The 22,252-nt window shown below is 43.3% G+C and overlaps 1 protein-coding gene across 15 annotated transcripts in view; it reads left to right on the plus strand.

The window, feature by feature from the left end:
• TACC2 (transforming acidic coiled-coil containing protein 2) overlaps positions 1–22,252 on the plus strand; it is a 130,795-nt gene that overhangs the window by 24,214 nt on the left and 84,329 nt on the right. For all 15 annotated transcript variants that reach the window (XM_042019483.1, XM_042019482.1, XM_042019494.1 and 12 more), the window contains exons 3-4: positions 2,165–2,337; positions 9,996–15,689. In XM_042019483.1, the coding sequence (XP_041875417.1) occupies positions 2,165–2,337; positions 9,996–15,689 (5,867 nt within the window). The remainder of the gene's footprint in view (positions 1–2,164; positions 2,338–9,995; positions 15,690–22,252) is intronic.

Here is a 22,252-nt window from a genome sequence, read left to right on the forward strand (position 1 = left end):
GGAAAAAGGAAAGGAAAGGAAAAAGGAAAGGAAAGGAAAAAGGAAAGAAAAGGAAAGGAAAGGAAAAAGGGAAGGAAAGGAAAAAGGGAAGGGAAGGGAAGGATGTCATTTCTCTCTGCAAGGGGCCTGAAAATTATTTTTTAATTTGCCTGCTACTGTGAGGCATTTGTTTGTGGCCCAGCTCTGGGTCTGACCCACTGTACCTCTCAAGATAAGACATGATACATGGACTAGGTAAGAGCAGGGCATGTGTCTGCCTCACCTGGCTTGGTGGGAGTTTACCCACTCACTGATTGGGGGTTTTTCCTGGTAATTAATTTAATAACACATTTTTTCACAGCTCTTTCTCTCTGCATGCTGAAATAAAGTCTCCATGCAGATTTCTCTTGCAAACAAAAGCAGGGCTGCCCAAAACACTGCATCAAAAGCAAAACAGAGCCCTGTAAGCTAACTCAGCTCTATTTTTTTTTTCCCCTGGATGGAAGAAACAAATTTCTTTGTATAATTCTTGATGTTTTAGTATTTTTTTGCCATATACTCTGGGTTTGCAGCCAACATATATGCTTAGATAAATATTCTAAATGCCAGATGTCAGCACATGCTGGGTAAGTGCTTCACAATCATGAAACCAAGAGCCCTTGGTCTCTCCCAGCGGAAAGTGGGGAGATAAAGGAGACTCCTGCAAACAAAGCTGTAGTGAAGGGATTCCTCCAGGGAAAGGCAAAGGATGTGAGAGTTAATCAAATTTGTCTTAAGTATAAAGGAAGTCTTTTTGTATTTTCAGTATGCCCTGACCTTTTCAATCGCTCATTACACGGGCTTTGCTCGTCCGCTGGGTGTCTCATTCCTGGCTCTGAGCTCGAGAAGCTTTTGTCTGTGTGGGAGCACACCGTGTTCACACAGAGCAGTGTAATTCTCTGAACAACAGCTCTCCGCTCTCTCTACGGCTGGAATAAAATAAACATTAAAATTGAGTGCAAAAAAACGCAAGAAATGAGTTGGAATTGTGCACTGTGCTTTTAATCTCTCTGGTGTCACCCTGCAGTAGTTCTGCCATCAGTAATACACTTATGTGTCCTTAGGTTGAGTGTGCCTTAGGCTTTTCACAGCTACAATTAAGAATTAAAACAACAGTGATTTTATGTTAAGCGTGATTTGATGAAGCAGCTTTCCTTCTTTTTAACTATTGCTTGATGTCCCACAGGATTTGAAAAAGGCCTTCATTTAGACTTTTTTGCTTTTCACTTGATTGTTTCTCTCCATTACTCCAGTTCTTTTGCTATGCTCCAAGAACAACCTCAGCTGCTGTTCAGAGCAGCCCTTTCCAGCTCTTCTTCACCTTTTAAGGATGCTTCTTCAAAAAAAAAAAAATCAGTAGGAAGGTGCCACTACCTGTTGTAACCCTGGTGCTTGCACAGGCCTCTCTTCCTCCCTGCAGCAAAACCAATAGTTTGCAATAAAAACAAAACAAAAAAATCCACTCATGTAAAGGCATATCTCCATGGATGAAGATCCCAGGTAATTGTTTGCCTTTGAGAAGAGGTGATGCAGCATAGCCACAGTTCTGTAATAGCATTTCTAGCTGTCACTACAGAAACTCCAGCATTTCCTGTAGCTGTTATCAGAGAAGGACAGCCTGGTGAAGGATCAAGCCCTCTGTTTCAGTTCAGAGGCATTCTGAGCTCTGTTGAAGTGGGAGGGAAGGAATCTGGACTTGGATTCAAGTGCTGGGTCTTGAATGACGTTGGCTTAACTCTAACTTAACTCCAAATATACTGCTAATATTATGAATGTCCAAGTTTATAGCCTGTTTCCATCCTCTCTCATTTTAAACTTGCTTAGCAAGGAAGCATTTGCCAGGCTTGGAAAAAGAGAAGATGATACCCTCCTTGGGTCAGTAAAGGCCCTGGCTGCTTTAGAACAATTGCTGCATTCTTCTCTCCCTCTTCTCTTCCTAGCACTTATTTTTGGCTCAACCACTTCCTTCTGCTTTTCTGCTGTTAGGAAAGTAAATGGCTTGGCTTTAGAACCTACAGGTTCCATCAAAGTAGTGAAAGCCACCGCAGAGGTTGTCTGGTAGTAGGCAGAACAAAACCCCTTAAGCTTATGTGTTCTCCAAAATAGAAGCACTATTTAAATTGTTCTCTTTTTTTTTTTGTTCTAGAACACTCCACAAGATCCAGAATTAGGCCAACCTCCTGGTAATGGCCACAATTTAAAAAGGAGCCCCCAGAAAAACAGCCCAGAAAAGTCTGGAAGTCAGAACATCTCAGATCCTCTTGCTGCTGCTGTGCCACTGGCTGACAGCTTATCCCCATCTAGTCCAGGACCTACAAGGTGAGACAAGAAGCTTCTTCCTGTGAATAGCCCTGATGCTGTTGTTGGTTCTATTCATGTGTAACTGATTTTTCAAGATCTGTCATCCTGATGGATGATGACGATGACGATGACAATGATGATGATGATGATGATGATGATGATGATGATGATGATGCGGTCCTCAAAATAACCTGACACCACCAGACTACTCACTCTTCACCAAACTGACTTTCTTGCCTTACTGCATAACTCTAAACCAGGCTCCAGCTGTTGTAATAACCCTTGACCCAAACCTTCTACGCTTTTTGCTTGTACTAATAAATTCTCATCTGAGACAGAGCAACATTGAAGAGTCTTTAACTTTTGGTCAGCCCTGAAGCGCTCAGGCAGCTGGATCATAGTGGGTTCCTTCCAATATCCTATCCTATCCTATCCTATCCTATCCTATCCTATTCTATTCTATTCTATTCTATTCTATTCCAATCTAGTCTATTTTAAAATTATTGACATTAGGCAACAGTCTGTGGCAGCTGAAGTCCATTTAGGTATTGAATAAGATCATCATTGACCACACTGGGGACATTTCAGGGAAGTTCAGACACATGACATAATCTAAAAAGGATTTACTAAAAAAGAGCAGCTTGTTTTCCAGAAGGGACAGTTTGGCTGTGCTATGGAGCTCTTACATTTCAGTACTCACACAGGAGGACATTTGCTATTAATTCTACCTCTTCTGACTGTCACTAGCACATCTTAATTATCTGCTGAAAATAATAGAGTCTGAGCAAGACTAAGACTGCTAAGTCAGTTTACAATGATAAAGGTATTTAGGCATGAAGTTTAAAGAGATAAAAGGTTGTTCTTCTCTCCTAGACATGCATGGCTTGTGTAACCCAGCATCACTCTACTGTTGAGCACCAGGTCTATACATGAAACAGCTTTTTCTTGGATGAATTTCTCCTGTCTTTGAGTGCCTCTAATGAGGGAATCCATAGATGCCATTCCCAGTAGCTAGAAAAAAAATCAATTTTTGGAGGGATTAATGATGTAAAATTGGACAGGATGAGGTTTTTAATACGTATTTTATTTGTTTGTTATTTCAGTTAACAAATACCACATGTATCCTTTAGTTTGTAGTTTTTCCTGATCGTATTGTGCATAACCACTGTATTGTTTGTGTGTGACCATGCTGTCCTACTGAAGAAAACACAATTTTTTTTATAAACTAGTAAGCTACTTAAAAACAATGATGCATTCTGGTTTGTGACAGCAGAACACTAATTTTCTGCTATTCTAATCAGTATGCAGGTTATGGGAAGGGGGGGAAAGGGAGGAAATGATGAGTACTGCTAAGTGCTGATATTTACAGTAGACCTGTCGTGACTAACCTTCCTGCAAATTGGAGTTGTTGTTGGAACTTCACAATAACAGACAACATTTGTACCAGCATCCACCTGGTACAGTGAAGACTCTTATCTTGGGCAAGAATATTTGTGGCTTGCCTGCAGCAAGTGCTGTCTTGCTTTAATTTTTTTTAACATTAGCATAGTAACTTTATCCTATCCTGTAACTAATTCGCATTTAAAAAAAAAACAAGTGGTGTTCAAAAACGGCATAAGAGCAATTCTGTAGGGGTTCCTTTTCAAAATGGGAGCGCCTAGAACATTTAGGTTTATGTTCAAGCTGGCTAAAACAGCTTTGCACTGCAGCATGCAAAATTCTGACTCGTGGGAGATGAATGTTACATGGATGAGTCAGCTTGAAAGGATTCATAGGATTCTTGTTTCAGGAAACTTATTAGATGGGCGGGAGCTCAGGCAATTACTTGTTATTTAGCCTTACTCCTGAAACTGCTGGCACATGCCTGTTTTGGGTGTCTTTTAAGTTACATCCTGCCAAAATAGAAACAAAGACAATAAACGGAAAATCTTTGAAGTTCCACATTCCAGCTGTTTATTTTTAACTCGCTCCCCTGTGCTGCTTTGAACACATCTTTTCCACCCTGAAGTGAACTCTGAGAGTCTTAAGAGCGTGTGGCCTGCCACCCTCGGATGGAGGATCTCTGGGTGGAAAATTACCACGTTTGCTTTTCCTCTGGGTGGCTTTCTTCTGTCCTCCACAAATTCTCACAAGTCGTTTCAGTCGCTTTTAAATTCTTGTCTTTTGGAGCTCAAAATGTCTGTGGCTCTAGCTCTAGAATAGTCTGTTTCAGCCCAGTTTTTTCTTACCTGTTACTCGCCAGTCCTGTGTGCAGAAAGTAAGATCATCAGGAATTTATCGGTGAACTTTCCACGTGGAATAAAAATACTGAAGAGCCAGGACAGTTAGGAAGCCTCGGGCTTTGCAGTGGTGGCCATGTGAGGTGTAACCATGCCTTTCTCCTGGGGAATCCTCAGCTCGACAGCTCTGCCCCAGAGGCGCTTTTCCCAGCCGGTTTAGGAAGAAGCGGACGCATCGAATTGAAAGATGCACACCCAGAAAGATTTCAGGGAAATAAGCGCTCTTTGTGGATGACCTTGGCTGCTCTCCCACCCGGAGTGCAGCGCTCAGATCCTGTGGGACCCGCAGAGCCACTGTGGGGTGACAAAGCTGCCACGCATCCTGTGGGACAGCCTGGCAGTGCCACGCTTCCTGCTGATGCTCCGGATAGCTCAGACGGAGACCGGGAGCCGCTCCTGGAACTGGAACTGGAGATCTGGCCGTGCTTGCTTGCTGCAGCAGCAGTGCAGCTGACCTCTTTAATGTTAGAATAATTTCGTTTGGTCATACTTAAAATACTGCAGGGCCTGCGTTTTATTCTGTGTGTGGAACAAGGAGGTGAAAAGTGACCGGGGGTGGGGGAGAAGGGGAGGACGGCTCCCCAGAGGATCGTACAGATCATTATTCCTGCTTCACTTTTTCCTGAAAGCTTAGATGCACAGGGAGGGTGGGGGAGCCTGGCTGCTGTTAGCAGCCCTTTAGCGATGATGGATTTCTCATGTGTTTGTTTACACTGAAAAGTTCAAACAGTGAATTGTTCTGTCTCTAAAACTGTCACTTGTTTTCTTTTGTTTTGTTTCTGAAAGGGAATATGGAAATGAATTCCATGTTCCTCGTTAACTTTCAGTACCTGTTAGGGACGGATTAAAATGCGAGATTCCTTAACTCAAGTCCTCCAGCACACTGTGTCCAAATGCATAAACTCAAAATGTAGGCACTGATCTCTCATGTGTCAGTGGACGGAGAACAGAAACACTTGAGAGGCAGCTATACATGTGCTGTGGTTGCAGAGCTGGCTGTGCATTTGTTTCCCTCAGTGCCTTCTAAATTCATCCTCACATTTCAGGCTCCTGCTCCTGGGAATATAATCACTCAGGCTCAGAGTTACATCAGTGTGGATGGCAACCGTATGTGACCTCTGGGATCCAGAGGCTTTGGCACTTGATGTTTTTCCCTCACAAGTGTGACTGGGTTGGGAGGGCTGCCCGTCCTTTCAACAACTACTGCATGTTTTAAAAGGGGAGAAGAGGAATTAGAAATGGAAATTCTAAATTACCTACAATTTTCTGTTGTGGTATCTTCGCTTCTTGTTGTTTATCAAGTACACTTATCGTATCTGGGCATCTGTAACCCCCCTCCACACACACTCCCACTCAGATAGTAAATGCTAAATGCCAGAGATTTTGTCTGGCTGCTGCTGGTTTTATCTCCTGGCCCTTTGTCCTTGCTGTGGATGACAAAACAGGGAGACAAAAGAATGGGAGTTGTGATTTCAAGTGTTTATGGCTGGTAGATTGGGTATGGCTCTTAATCTGGAAGTATTTATGGGATGTGCACCAAAAGTCATCGATTTCTTAACATCCTTTATAGCTTCACACCCTAAACACAGACCAGGCAGTTCTCTCCTACAAAACATCTTAGTAACTGGGCAGGACTCCTAAATCTTACCAGAAAAATTCAGACTTGCCACAGTATCTTCTGATGGTGGAAGAGGTTAACTGCAGGTATTAAAAAATAATTGCTGAATTGACAATGCACTTCCAAACAAGCAAATTGTCAATAATTATTTATGCAAACCAAACATTTTAGGCATGTGAAGATTTAACTCATTTGTTGTAACTGGAAGCACAGTATTCATATGCTCAGAATGTTAGGGCCTTGGAATTGCAAATCTTAACTGTGTGCTTAACCTCTAAGATGAGGGGAAAGTTCCCTTTGGTAACTCTTGAGTGCAGTGGGACACACATATTTCAAGCTACAGATGCACCTATGTCTTTGCATGACTGCATTTTCCTTTTTTTAACATCATCAGTCACATGCAGCAATTACTCATAGCAAAATGACTTTTTCTGCCCTAAACTCTACATGAACTATGAGGAACTTGAATACTCTTCCATGCTTTGTCATTTGCATGTTTTGTTTTAAATATTAATGAATTTTCTTCTTAATAATATTGAGATAGGTCAGATTACCCACAAAAGCCAACATACTTTATTTTCCTGTGTTTAAGAATACCAACTTTTAGGGTTATAGCTTTATGTTGATTGTATTAAATGGGTTGGCTAAAAATACATGTTCCCTGCAAGTAATTATTGATTTAATGTAGATTGGGTTTTACTCAGGGGAATTATCCTCAGCATGTGGTGTAATTTCCCAGTAGTGTTATTCCCTTTAAAAAGAGTGGAAGATAATGGGACTAGGTGTGACCTTAAGAGGTCATCCAGTCCATCCTTCGGCCCTAAAGCAGGATCAACTGTGCTTAAGGCATTCCCAACAGATGTTTGTCTAACCCCAGCACGTCTCTCAGACAGAAAAACAAGATCACAAATAATGAAAAGGAAGATGTAGGATATGTTCCCTGCATACTTCTCCTTGTTAGTTCCATCAGGGGGAGAAACATGAACAGAGATATCCAAACAGGTCAGTGTGGGCCTATCCTAGTGACTGAAAACTCAAACCTTTCAGTTCTGTTATGTCCTGAATAAAACATTGGAGTGAGCTGCAGCAGCACAGATAATGAATCTGTGCTTCTCCACTCTGGCAGTGATAGTTTAACTCGCTATCACAGCCTGTGCCAGCACTGCCATTTTAATTCTGTTCAGCATACATTAATTGCAAACTCGTCCCAATTCCTTCATCTGCTCCTGAATAAAATGAACAACTTTTCAGCATTATTGAATACCAGAAAAATTGTTTTGATTGATCTAGAATGCTGAACTTAGTTCATAGGATTGTCATGTCCCTCAAACCTGCTAAGTCACATTTCTATGGCTCTTGACAAAGTTGCTACCAGCATGGCAGTAGATAGTTCATGGGTTTAGAAATTGTAGTCAAGAATATTAACTTCAGACATGTTTGGAACTGTTTCATATTTAATAGCTGCAAACAGAAATCTAATGTAACAAAGAAGATGTGTGTTAAAGTCTTAGAGAAAATTCAGTCAGATGAAATCTGAAAAATGCAAATATATGATCATGAATGTTCTATATAGTGAACCTTACCAACATGTCCATCCCAGATTTATTACTGTGCATTTTCCAGCTCTGTTGGCAGATGGGATTAATGATAAGTAAACAATCAGAGATTTAAGATAAATGATAAGGAGCAATTATAACTGTAGATGGTGTTTTCTACTTCTTCCAGCGTTCAGTTTCACAGAGGTTAGAGGGGCTTCCCCCCCCTCAACCTCCACTCAGTTTTGTTCTCCTCCTGATCACAGTATCTCTGACAGGAGCTCGCTTCCAGGGTGAAGAACCCTGGGCACAAAACTGCTAATGAGCAATTTAGTCAGTAAGAAGATAGACCTGCAACACAGCAAAAAGCCAGAATAATTGACTCCCACTTCTCCACCCCCTCCACAGTTCCGTGTTGCTGTTTCTGTCCCTCCTCTTCTAATTAAGCTTCCCTGTGCGCAAAATTAATGTCAATAATAAAGTGTATTCCTTGCTTAGGGAAAGCCTCTTGGCGTGTCCCTGCTGTTTGCTCATGTCCTGTCATGCCCCATGTTGTCAGTGATCCAGCAGTATTGCCATCTCTGGTATTCCCAGTGTCAGTAAGTTTTATATGGATGTTTCCAGTGTGCTAGGGAAAGAAAAATTCCTCTGGGCAAAACCATTTTCTGAAAGTTTAAATAAAAGTTACTGGTGTTATGCATTAAATGTTCGAACCCACGCCAAGCATTGCTGAAACTTGTTTAAACTACATATGAATTGTAAGTTACAGATATTTTACCTTAGATTTGAGGCTTAGCCTTAATACAGGCAAATTCCAGTGGCTCTTTAAAGACTAGTTTATTTTCCACTGCAATGACTCTGAGGTATGTTTTTAGGACCTAAGACAGACTCATATTCAGCTTTAGGTGCAGCTTTCCCTAAAGAAATATTTTGTCGGGCAGTTCTCAGTACAAGGAGTGGGTTTGGCTGCACCTGGAAGTGCATTTTGTGCATGGTAGCACAGCCCCAGAGGCTGTGTTTGCAAAACAGAAACCTAATCTGTAGGGAGCCCAGAGCTGGTCACTGACTCACTTCTCCATCAAGTATTTCGTGTGTAAAACTTGGACAGAGAAGCAGAGAGAGGCTTCTCAGATTTCTGGAGATTACTTGAAATCCAATCTATGCTTGGCCTTGCAGAAGGCGTTTTAAGCATCTTTTCTAGCTCCAGTCTAAAGGGGAATTGGAATTTCTGAAATGTAACCTGTCACTGCTAAGCTGAGGCAAAGCTGCAGCAATGGACTCTGAGCCACCTCCCCCTGTGCAGCTCTGCACTGGCCACCCAGCACTTGGCAGTGTGTTATCTGTGTCCTGCTTTGCTTGGGATTCATTATTTCATGTCAAGTAAACACTGCCCCTTGCTCCTCTGTACAATCCTACATTCAGTTTCAAAGAGATGTTTCTCTCCATGCCCAGGCATGGAAAGTGAGAGAGAGAACAAGGGTAACCCATTTCATCAGCTACAAATCTCAGTGTGGAAAACTGAGGTCCACACAGTGAAAAATACTTAAAATAACTTTTCCTTCTCGCAGTTAGTCATCTCTGAGTCCATTTTTTCCTATCTTATCTTTAATGCGTGGAGAAAGAGATCACACCAAGGGCTGTAGCTTAGATGCACTGAAATCAAACACTGCAATTAAATGACCTCATCGGGTGTGGATCGTGGCACAGCAGCATCCCACGTTCGGCAGGGTGAGCCCTTTGACCTTTTGGTGAGAATCAACTGTGCTGATTAGTTGGAGAAAACATTCAGCAGATGGGCCCTCCTTAATCTTCTGCTACACACTCGAGTACAGCCAGATAACAGCACTTACTGCGTAGCTTTGGCAAAGTAGTCTCTTAGAAGCAGAAACAAAATGCCTTTCTTTGAGGTACTGCGGGTTTTCCCAGTATTATTTTTTTCCTCTGTTGCTCCTTTAGTCTGTCAGATGTGTGTCCCCTCTCCTCACACTCACCTAAGGTTTTGGAATGGTTAAAATGCATGCCATGAGCACGGTGGCTCTCAGGTAAGACTGGGAACTTCGCAGAGTAATGAGCATTTAAATCACTGTGTCTGATGGTTTAACTCCTGAAAGCAGATTATCAGCTTCTCAGTGCATGCACTGCATGGCTTTGAAACATCAGTGGCACAAAACGGTTTTATTCTTTGCTTCTTATTCTTTGCTTCTTTATTGACATGAAACAAATAAACGTTTCCATTGTTGGCAGCATCGATAATGAAGGCATCAGTAGCCACAGTGCTGAAGAGCTATCCAACCCAAATTCCAGCACAGTGTCTTCAGAGGGGACAGGACAGAGCACTGCCTTGCAAGAGCAAGTAGGACAAACAGACTCTGATTCCTTAAAGCACTCTGCCGAAGCAGGGGAGAGAAGCCTGCCTGTCTCAGTGCCTCTTGCAGACTGTGCCAGAGAACCCATCACAGGCAGCAGTGACAAATTACACCCCTCAGACTGCAACAGAGCACGGCCATCACCAGGTCCAGTGAATGACAAAGAGAAGGGATCAGCACATGCCCAATCTGTGGACAATATTGCTGCCTCCTCTACCAGAACCAGTGAGAATGAGCCCAGAATCCCATGCCTGGAGCCCAGCCCTGCAGCAGCACTCACAGAAATGCAAGGAGCCACACAAATGAGTTTGAGTGAATTAGGATCGCTCAGGCAGGATGAGCAGCTGGGTGGCATGAGGGAGCCACATGTCAGCATGTTTCCACAGGGTAAAGCAGCAGGAGATTATTTTACTGCTCAGAAGGCCGAGCAGGAGCGAGGAGTTTTGGAAGTAAGTCAGCTGCAGGCAGTAATGCAGCAAGGTAGACAGAACACAGATGGTGGAGAGGGTCTGCTAATGAAAAAGGAAACCTTAATCCCAAATTATCCAGCAACAGGAGGCTCAGACAGTGAAAAATTTGGAGCAATTGTGAATGCTCAGGGCTTCACTGAGATCTGTAATCTACAGATGGATGCTGAAACAACAGCTAAAGGGAATGAGGCAAATCCAGCTCTATCTGGAAGCAGAAGGAAGCAATCAGAACCCTGTACTTTAATGTCAGAGTTGCCTTCTAGCTCTCCAAATCTCTTCCTGCTACCAAAGCCTGAAGAGCCTTCGAGGGAATATGTGCCTGGAAATGGCTCTGAAGATCCACCGAGGAGTGAAGCAGTGAAAACAGCCTCTGAAAAAAACAAACCCCTTTTTCAAAGAGAGCTTCAAAAGGAGGATGAGCTTGTTAGTGCCGAGCATTTCAGTGTGCCTTTATCATTTGAGAGAGAGGAGGAAGAAGAAAAATCAGCTGTCACAACTGAAAGCCCAAAAGAAGTCAATAGCGATAAAATTATAAAAGCTGATGATGTGTCTAGAGAAAGCACCACACTTTCTGAAACAGAAAGCATTATCAGTCCCACCAAGGAAAATTCAGTGGTAGATAAAAGATTAGTACTGGAAGAATATGCATCAAGTACTTCTTTGAGCAGATCCACAGAACTGCATCAAAAAGAAATGGGGGCAGATGTAACAGGAAGAATAAATGGAATCAGAACAGAGGATGCACAAGTGTCAGAAACCAGTGAATTACCTGAGGGCTCAAGTGAGGCAGAAAGAAAACTATTGAGCTCTGTTAGTAGCTACCACCAGGACATGGAAAATACTCACTTGAAACATGATCCTGAAAATTTCAATCTTTGTGAAAACTCTTCAACAGGTGACCTGGGGGAAGCAGGGGGGGGAAAGCCTCTGAATTTAGACAGTAACTCTAAATCACCCAAAGGCAATTCCCAGTCTCATGGTTGTGAACCTGAACAACAAATGAGCAAAGAGAAAACAGCTGCCCCAGATGGCCTGGAGAAAAAGCTCATGGCTTCACCACAGTTAGCAAGGGAGCAATGCCCACAGAGTTTTGATTGCTTTAACACTGAGGCAGAAGGCAGAACTTGGGACCAGTCAGGCTGTAACAGGACTGAAAAGGTTTGTTTAGATGGTGCACACAGTTCACTGCCCCTCCACCCTGGGAACAATAATATTAAGCAGAGTAAGCAAGATGAGTCCTGGGAAAAGGCTTTTGCTAGAGAAACTGCGTTGGAATCTGAACACAAAGCTGAGAGTCAAGAAAAGCCTGAGAGCTCCAGCAAGTCAGGAGAAAGCGCAAGAATGCCCAAATTAAAACTCAGTCCCCAGGGCTTAAATGAGTTGGCAGAGACTGTGGGACAAACCAAGGAGGCCTCACAGGCCCTGGAAACCAAAGAACAGGACGGTCACATCACTGAAGCATCTCGCAGAGATCCAGAGCAGGAACCTGCAGCTGCACACAGCAGTGCTGGGGATGGAAATCAAAATGAGGGTATTCAACCAGAGAAGCACCACACAGCAGTGAAAAGTTCTGAGGAGGATGAAGCTTTGGCTCAGAAAAGTGAATGCAAATCAGATGTGCAAGCTCAGCTGGAGCAAGTGGCTGCAGAAAGTCACAGAAATACACAGATAGCTCACCCAGAACCCCCCAAAACTGCAGCCAGCACTTCAGGACTTACTGATTACCAAGTTCACATGGAGCAAGGGGGTGACAGCCACGTCCCTGCAAACAACTGCCCCTCTGAGAGGGACACGTGCAGCTCTTCGGAGCTCCTGGAGTGCAGCAGCCAAGAGGCGCAGGAGAATGCAGGTGTTCCAACAGCTCCTCCCCAAGCAGAGCAAGCAGAGCAGTCGCTGTCTGTTGCTGGTGACAGTGGCTGGAGTTCAAATACAGGACTTGAACAACAGGAGCACCAAAGCAGCCTGACAGCTGTCAGGAGAGCAGATGGTCAGGAGCACGAAGGAAGGGCGCTACAACCTGAGCGGCCACCGGACCGAGATAATCACAGCAACATACCAGAAATACCTCTGGATGTTTCAAACAACCCTGATAAACAATCTTCTGTGCCAGGTCCAGCACCGCCCCAGTGTGGGTCTGAGAGGCCAAAAGAACAGGACAAGGACGACAGCAGTGCTGAGGATGTGAGCGGCAGCAAACACGGGCAGAACACGTCTGGTGTGAGCGCGCTTAATTTGCAAGATTGCAACGAGCAAAACAAAACCGATCTCGAGGCAGAAGAAAAGTGCTGCAGTAAGCAAAACTCAAGCAAGCCCGAGCAGGGTGATAATTCTTTGATCTCAGCGAGGCAGCATGAAGCAGCATGTCAGAGAGACACGTTTTGTAAAGAACTTGAAAAGAATGAGCAGCCAGGCAGCATGTGCAGGAGAGAGGATGATACTGGTGAAAGCTGTGCCGCTGCTATAAACACTCTTCCAGGGACACAGGATTCAGCAAGTGCCACTAACGTATCACAGGCTTCGCCAAGTGATACAGAAATAGCACATACTTCTGATAATTCTGAGAAAAATGATCCCCAAATATCTCGTCCAGAAACTCAAAGGAAAATGCCATTAATGGCAAAAAACTCAGAAAATATTCTGACTGCTGACGGGGGAATCATCCAGAAAGATGGAAACACGGAGATGAGTTGTGAGGACAGTGCTTCTGTCAGAGAAACAAGCAATATAAAGCCTGATACAAGTCCAGGGGCACAAGGATCTCCTTCACCTTTACAGGCACACAGGGAAGTAATTCCTACTGATAACTCACATAAATCCAGCTGCACTCAAAATGCAACAGAGCAGCCTGGTTATTGTCAAGCAGATTTTACAGCCCTCTCTACCCAGACCTCTGCACTCAGCCATCCCAGCCAGCAACCTGGAAACAACACGGACAAGGGTACAGGGGGGGAATCACTAAATAATGAGCGGGAAGTTGTAGCATCCCAAAACACCTTAGAAGGTAACTCTAATTTGCAGGGTCCCCCATGTCCTCCAGTGCCAGCACCCTTAGGTTCTTCACTTAGGGAAAGTACAGGTAAAGCAGAAAATTCAGAAAACAGCTCTGCCAGGAATATTTGTGTGAGTGAAAAAGACTGTCCAGACCAAAGTTTTCAGGGTGATGGAGACAGAAGTTTCACCCTGCCAGAGACTTTGAATGTAGAGCAGAGAACTGGAAACTTATCACAGTTCAATTCTGAGAAGCTGAAGAAAGAGATCTCTGCAATTAAATCCAAAAAAACAAAAAGTGAGCTAAACTTCAAAGAACAGCAAAGTGACAGTTCAGCAGAGTCTCTGTTAGCACTCCCTTCTCCAGAAGAGAAGCTGCTGAGCCTTTCATCATCACAAGAAGTCTGTAATGAGGAAATTGCAACCAATATCTGTGTAGATGACAAGTATGGTAAGATCTTAGAGAAACCTGGGAATTCAGAAAAAATGGAAGAGCTTTCAAAAGAGAATAATAACATAACCAGGGCAGACATCAGTGTTTCCGAACAGTCTGCAGAGAACTCTGGAAGGGAGCATGAGGCTCTGACTTGCAGCTCTCTGGACATTGGCTCCAGCATCCCAGACTTCAGGGAACACATCAGCCAGATTTTTAAAAAAACTGTCCACAGCACACTGAGTGCTGAATTACCCCAACTTTTGTCTGAAAACCATGTGGGCTTCAAGCAGAGTCCAGTGGCCAAGGACACAGCAGAACTCTGTGGTGCTGAGAACTTTTCAGAACCAAACAAGGCGGGCAAAGGTGCTCCCGAGGGCACTTCAGAAGCAGAGGGGCAAGAGCTGTCTTTAGCTACTGAGACTTCCCGCAAAGCTGCAGAGGGCAAATCTCTGCAACGAGAAAACACAGTGGCAGAGCTGCCACCAGCAAGTCTCCAGGACCCTGAGGAAAGCAGGCAGCCCGCTGGCTGTTTAGAAGTGGTCCCTAGCTTGGATGGCGCTCCATCTGCTGAACGCGCTCCGGAAAATCTGCAAAAGCCAGGCAAACCCACTGAGAGCGGTGAGATGGAAAGAGAGGAAGGCGTGTGTGCTGGTGGCGTTGATCCTGAATCGCTAATAGGCTTAGAGATAAAGAAGCAAGGACCAGCTTCATTTGATGGGGCAGCAGCTGAGAACTTCCCTGCGTATTCTGACAGCCAGCAGCAAGCCACTGGAGCTGTTATCTCTGCAGGCGATGTACAGGGGAGGGACGTAGAAGATGCTGCTGCCACAGAGGGAAATAACTTAATTACAGAGTGTAGTGCAGAACCAGTTTCCTCTGAAGAGGATGTAAGTCTTCCTACTGCACAGTGCCAGGATCCTAAGCCAAATGAACAGGAGAAAAGTGAGTACGGTGATCCAGACATTGCCAAGAGCATGGCAGCCTCAACGCTCGTCCCGGGAGGATCTTACAATCATGAAGAATTGCCAGACAATTTCAATGTGTCACCTGAGGAAGATCAGGAGACACATATTCACAGCAATTTTCTGCATGACATTAGGTCTCAGAATGACATGCAGACGATACAGGATGAAGCAGTAAATAGGAAACACTTGGAAACATCGGGAAATTCTCAAGATGCACAGCAAGAGAAAAAAGTGACCGTGCATGGGTTAATAGATTACTTAAAAACTGAAGTAAGCCAGGATGATTGCTTGCAAACTGACTGTAAACTAGAATCTGGCAGCATGACTAAGGGAGACGTGAAAGAGAACAGTGCCACAGTGTTAAGCACGGCAAGGACAGGTAAGGAAAAAAGTGGAGACATCCCTGAAACTGGTACTGCAAGGATGTTAGTCACTGCTGAGGGAGACTTAGCTATAAACACGGGCACTGCAGAGCAGGAGGCAGACCTGTACAAAAATCCCTCTCCAGCCCTCCCTGTGATGGAGCAGGGTGAGCATTCTGCACGTGCAGGTCTCGCTGTTGCTGAAAATCAGCCAAGCAAGATGAATTCAGAACACGAAAGCTCCCTCCAGGATGCCAAAGGAAAGCTATCACCGCTTGCATTAACTGAGCCTAAGAACCTTGACCTCAGTGAACTTCAAGACGTGGCTGTGGCAGGATTACCCACTGAAAGGTATTTACTTTGAATTACTACGTGAAATAGTTGGCAGGAGCCCGGGGCTGGAGAGGGGTGCAATTTTCCAGGCAGATGCCCGTTGTCTGGGCGGTTTGGGAGGGCAGGTCACTTACCCTGTTCTTAAACTTATCTTAAGTATATGTTGCTTCTAAATGTGGATTGCGTGAAAAAAACACTAATATTCATAAGGACAGAGAGGTCCTAAAAGCTGAGGAGCACAGTTCTGAGCTGTTCCATCTGCTGGGCCACATTCCTGTCCTTACCTGTGTGGATTTGCTTATGCTTCCCAGTGTTCACACCTCGTAGCCTGAAGTTATGCATACAAATCACACTTCCTAGCCTTAAGTTAGGAGACTTTTGCCTCAGTTTTGGTGACCCAGTTAAATGAGACCTGCAGCATTCACATGGTGGAGTGCAGTGTTTAAAAACAAGCCTACGGAGTAACCCAATTACTCACAGTTAGTTGTCTGGGCCTCCCTCTTATCCTCCCGTACAATATAATTGCACTGACAGTGCCTTTGATCACAGTGTTATTCAGTGTTTCTAATGACATGGAGTTGTTTCAGATGTGAATTCTTCTGAGCTGGGACTCGTGGAGCCTCAGAGTTGCTTTTTTGGTTTTATTTCTTTCTATTTTCCACACCTAGCAGTAACTGCTTTAATAAAGTTAAGACTTTTGTTTTTCTTTTTTAATGAGCTTCTATTTTGCCGTTTGAATTCCTAGTTTGATGTGCAGTTAATTCAGGATAATTACAATCTTAGAACAGGTGATTTCCCTTTATCTAGTCATGTCACTGCTTCCTCTGTAACCTCACAACTCCCTGGCACACTGTCCCTCTCCTTTCTGTATCAGAGGAGGCAGCGATAGACAGAGACAGAGCACAGGGCAACAGGGAAAAGCTAAACTGTATCAGACGATCCAATAATTGGTCTGCAGAGACGGAATCTAAGTAATCCCAAAAACGTAGATGGCACTAACTGATCAATGAGGGAAAATGTTTCAGTGCCACATTCCTTCAAGGTGAAGGTGATAAAACCATATTGTAAGTGAACATACCTCAAGTGTTTCTGTTGTGGTGAGAATGTGGGGGAGTTCTTCCTTCTGTATGTGTGCCGGGGATGGAGGCTGAATGGGATCTAATTCTGTGAGCAGAATGTACTTTGGAAAAATATTAGAAGTGTTGGAAACCAGGACAGCTATATGATTTTCTCTTGAAGGATTTGTCTGTAAAACGACAAGGAAATTAGACCCTGTTATTTCTCTTGAGGTCCTTTCTTTTCTGTTTGCTTCCCTTTATACGATGGGAAGCTTCACAGTGAGTAGCTTTGAAATTCCCAAACAAATTGCTGGCATGGGCTGGCTCAGGAGCCATAAGGCACTCTGGGCAGTGCATGTGTCTGTGCATGTGCTTCATATCAGGGCGGGTATCATACTTTAAATAGATACCTGTGGCAGGCAGGGCAGGGCTCTTGAAACAGCTGCTGACAATTCACAGAGTAGTTGCTTAATGCTTGCATATGCTTCAAGAATTCATTATCACCTGTTTTTCCAGCGTGAGGGTTTGCATCAACAGGCAGCTGCTCATTTTGGACTGTGGCTGTCCAAAAGGCTGAAACACTGGGGACTCTCAGAGGTACAGAGGAAACCCTGCTCTTGTCAGGCTCGTTTTTAGAGCAGTATGCATTTATATCACAAAAAAGAAGCAGAGAGCATTAGCTGAGCTGGCTGGTCTGTCTTCATCAAGTACAATACACTGACCAATTCAGTTTTCCTCTGAGGTTAAAACTGGATTTGTATCATTAAATTTCAAGGTGTGTTCCATATGCTGTGTACGTCAGCCACAAAGCTCAGAGTGCTTTGCAGTGGTTTATTGCCCTGTCATTCTTACAGAGGATAAACTACTACAGCCACGCAAAATGAGGTGCACATTTCTAAGAGCTGACTGTGAGGATATGGACCTGATATAGAGAACTCCAGGGAGAAAGATTCCTCCCCAGCTCTCAAAACAAATATCAATAACAAGTAAATTATGTTTAGGAGAAAGAAATAGTTCTGAGAACCATTCAGAACCTTCTTTCTCAGAGGGAGAAGGTTCTGAATGGTTTCAGCTTTGTTTCCTCCCCTTCCACTGCTTCTCTGTAATTCCCTCTCTTACAAGATCCCATATGTTGAAACCCCACTGAATTGTGCATGAGGGGGTAAAGTTGTGTGATCTGACTCTTAAATCCCTGTTAGGAGTTCTTCCTGGAGAGGAAATAGATGAATTTCTTCCCTTTGTGGCTATGCCCTGAGAGGAGGCTGGTCTTGAGATGAACAGTGAATCCAAGTGCTGCCTGGAGTGATTCCTGCTCCCACCTCCTTTAGGGAGGCAACTCTGGGCAACTGATAAGGAGAGTCCTTATGTCTGCAGGCAATAGTACAGCACCAGTCACTTCCCTTCAAATCTTCAGTAAAAAGGAAGTCATTTTTGGAAAGGAGATTGTGGCTGAAGCCACACTTCCTTGTGGAAGTACAGCTGTGCTACCAGCAGAAGCAGGGAAGAGCTGGATTTTAGCAAACCTGTCTGTCAGCATTGAAACAGACTGAAAAAAAACCCAATTTGTTTTGATGTTTTTAACTCTCTTTACCAAGCCAATAACTAAAAACCTGTATTCCTAATGGCCACATTTGGGCATCAAAAACGTCATTTTTCCTACTTATTGGGCGTCCAATTGCCTTATTTTCTGACCGAGGTTTACTTGGAAAGAAAGATCAGGACTTAAGTTGGTTTTTCTGTTTTTTTCTCCTCTTGCAATGGATACTCACAGATCTGTAATGTAACCCACACTTCATCTTTCTTTCATGGAGAACGGAGGTTCCTGTACATACAGGGAGCCCTCAAGTCCCTGAAATGCTCCTGTCTGCATCATGGACTGTGACAGATGTTGAGCAGAGCGTGGAGTAAACTTGGAAATGATGGCAAAATTTTCGGGATGTTCAGAGGTGGGATGGATTTTTTGATAAGCTGTTGTAATTCAAATGGCACATGCAAGCTGCCATTGTCTCTTGGAAAAGGTACTGAGGGAGCTTTTAGAGGGGGAGGCTGTGAAGTGATTCCCAAATGTGCAGGTACAGAGAACACATTGCATGTGTTGGCTGATTTGTTGGTTTGGCAAAACGCTGGGTTTGTTCACAGGCCTCTGGGTGTTGCAGGCTCACAAAGATGCTCAGGGGCTCAGCTGGGCTGGCTGTGCAGTCAGGGAAGAGCACAGGGAGCTGTAAACACACTGCAAGCAGTGACACCCATGCTCTTAGAGAATGCAGAGGTCTGCTGTACTGACTCCCATCACGCACCACTCAAAACAGTATTTTTATGTGGGAAGTACATGGCAGCAGTTGGGAGTCAGCAAAACTACTTGAAAAACACTCCTTATGTCCTCTGCATAGGTCAGACAAGATCTCTAAAGTTGGTCCAGATATACTTTTGGAATTGCTTCATTCTTTGTTCTTGCCATCAAAAATTGGCAAGTTCAGTAACTCCAAAAAGAATGTTCACTCCTTAATAAATATGACTTGGTCTTTTTTTGTCTCCATGACAAACAGTATTAAATATTTTAACAGTATTGCTGGATGAGGTGGGGAATGTAGAACTGCTTTTCAGATCAGGCAAGTGGGTTTTGAGCACTAAGGCTTTGTGTTGTTAGCATCTGAAAACAAGAGTTTGCAGTTAAAAGGAAACTTGTCAAAACACTGATAATGCAGGTCTTTAATTCCCTATTTTTTAACCTCAAAATTGATTCAGGTGTGTAGCATCTCAGATCACAAAGCAAAGGGAAAAATAGCTGGAGGTGATTCACACATAAATGAAATGCACAAAATCAATCTGGTTATTTATCCCTCCTGCTCTTCTTTCTTTATATCTGAATTCTTTCTCTTTATTTACCTCCCTTCTTACTGTCATTGTTATCCTCAGTAGGTGCAGCTGTTAGTACAGTTGTGCCTTTGGACATGCCTCCAGTTCTGAACTAAATTAATAGGATGGGCAGTTCTGTGGGAATTTCATCTGTGTGAAGTCTGAGATATTTAATTTTGGTATTTTTCTATTCACAGCAGAGCAAAATTAAGATACCTTTGCTCTTACCCAACAGACATCTCCCATTGCTTTCTAGGAAGTGAAAGGGAGTTTTGCCAACTACTCTCATGGATTCCATTGACCATGGAATGGTCAATGACCTCTGGTTTAGGCAGCATCTAAGTATTTATGAAATTTGTAAAGTATTTATAAAATGCTGACTGGATAGTATGCCCTGCTGTATTCAAAAAACATTCCAGTGAAAAGCCAGGTATGTGAGACCATGACACACATTGTAAGGTAGGTACTGACATGGATGGGTGGTAGATGAGCTGCTGTTTTCACACATCCTTCTGTGTTTCTCAAGACTTTACATTTATTTAATCAAATACAGGCATTTGCTAAAGAAATCCAGCACAGACACTGCCATACTTTGTCCAATGTCTGCACGGGAAGTTTAGCATCATTTTCAGTCTTCTTTCCTCATTAAATAAAAATTACTTTCAGATTACTTTTTTCCCCCCTAATTAGATTTCCCCAGATGTATTTTTCAACCTGTTTTCTCAAAATAATTCCTGCATCTTACAGATCCCCTGTTCTCCCTATTCCAACACTGTATCTTCTGGCTTCTTGGAAAATTGGGTACCGTGGAGCTTCGTCCATGGTCCCTACTTCTAAGAGAATATACGAAGTAGGATTAGCCCCAGCTTTGAACCCGGTGGAGGCCATCTCTGAAAACAGCAATTACAGACACACAGATGTGTCTGAAGAGCTACAACTCCACAGATCTTGCAATACCCTTTTCTTTCTGTTTTTCCTCTTATCTTTTATGTTGATTCTTTGGAGCCCATCTTATCAATACTGGTCCAGGTGCATGGAAATCCACAGATGCATTGCTAAAAAAAAGAGGGGAGTTTTTAGTTATTGCAATTCCTTAACATTTGGGTACTCTGGAAAAATAAAAAAATGTTATATGGATCCGTTGGGGCCTGTCCATCTACACTCACCTCACAGGTTAATTCTTACAGTGGAGTGTCTTTGGAGTGTCTGTAAGAAGTACTTCTTCTCAAATTGCAGTAATAAGTGCAGAAATGTTAATTGCTGCAATCAAAGGCGTACTTGTTCTGGATTCTAAGGTCCCTGTGAAATGCTGATTGCCACCATTCTGCACTGCAGGGAAGGACCAGCCCTAGAATGTTGCGGTAATCTTGTTCTCCTTGCTGGAATGTGCTTGGCACCTCCTCTTTGTTCAGCCAGGCTTAATCCTTCCTCTTCCCCACTGCCCCTGTTTGGTATCCTCAGTAAAATAACCAGCTGTCCAAAAGTGCCCCAGGACTCCACAAGGTTGTTTCCAATTTAATTTCACTAATTGACTTTCTTTCCCTCTTGGTACATTCCTTTCAAGGCAGCTGTGTGAGAGGCTGCAGCCTGCCTTTGGAGGGGGTAAATGCTGGCCCAAAACTCTCTGCTCCATTGGAGTGATCCCAGCAAAGGACTTGGCCCTGAGCCTCTGGCAGGTGAGCCAGGGAGAATTCTGCCCTGTCCTGTGATCCTTTTCCACCCAGACCATCCTACAAGCACTATACCCACAGTTGTCCTGCTCTGCTTTAATAAGAGGGGTGTCTAGTTGTTTCAACAGATTAAAAAATCAAATTAGGAAGACAGGCTGTATGTAGACAAGTAGGATTTAAATGATTCATTGGCCTGGTGTTTTCCAGCCTCCAACCTGTCAATCTTGGCTTCTCTTTGTCCATGGTGCTCTGAAAAACATGGAGCACATGCTCCATGAAACTCATCAAACTGTTTTTTTAAAATTCTTCTCCAGAATGTTTTTCCTAGCTGCTTTGGCTAATGAAACACAAACAGTGTAATCAATAAAGCCTTTTTTTTTTTTTTTCTTAAGGCACTCAAGAGCTTATGTAAAATCTTTGGAATTTGTAACCATGATAACATTGTTATGCTCTCCTAGCTGATAGAAATATCAAAGCCAGCTAAGAATAACTCTGCAGCAGACAGAGAAGATTGGATTTGTTTCCTGGAATGGAAGCTAAAAGCATGAATACATTGCTCAGTTACTAACAACTAAGGAAAAAAATAAATAGACACCTAAAACTTCCATTTCCCCTTCCTAACAACGTCATTAAATGACTCAAAATATAGAATTAGTTTTGCTGAATATTTAAAGTCTCCAAGATTTTTCATGTCTTATCTTTTTTTTCTTTTTTGAGTGTTGTGATGGTACATGAAACTTATGTTACATCTACCATTCTCCAAATCTTGTTCTTCTGGTAGAAACTCCAGATAAACTTGGTTTGCTAGAGAAGTTATCATTGGAATTTGTGAGGCTTCGAGTCTAGCCTAGGGTTTTCTAAAAACCAATCTTACTTAATTGGAAATTTGTAAAATGGCAGTTTCCCATCACTTTTATCCTGCAAGCTGTAATGGGTTAACATTAAACTTTGCTTCAGATTAAGGTGAAAGTCTGGGAATTTAAAGAGACAGCCATCC

Source organism: Corvus kubaryi, unplaced genomic scaffold (assembly GCF_017639235.1).
Source record: "Corvus kubaryi isolate FWS band 111438036 unplaced genomic scaffold, C.kubaryi_AGA036_p1.0 138, whole genome shotgun sequence".
Taxonomy (NCBI): domain Eukaryota; kingdom Metazoa; phylum Chordata; class Aves; order Passeriformes; family Corvidae; genus Corvus; species Corvus kubaryi.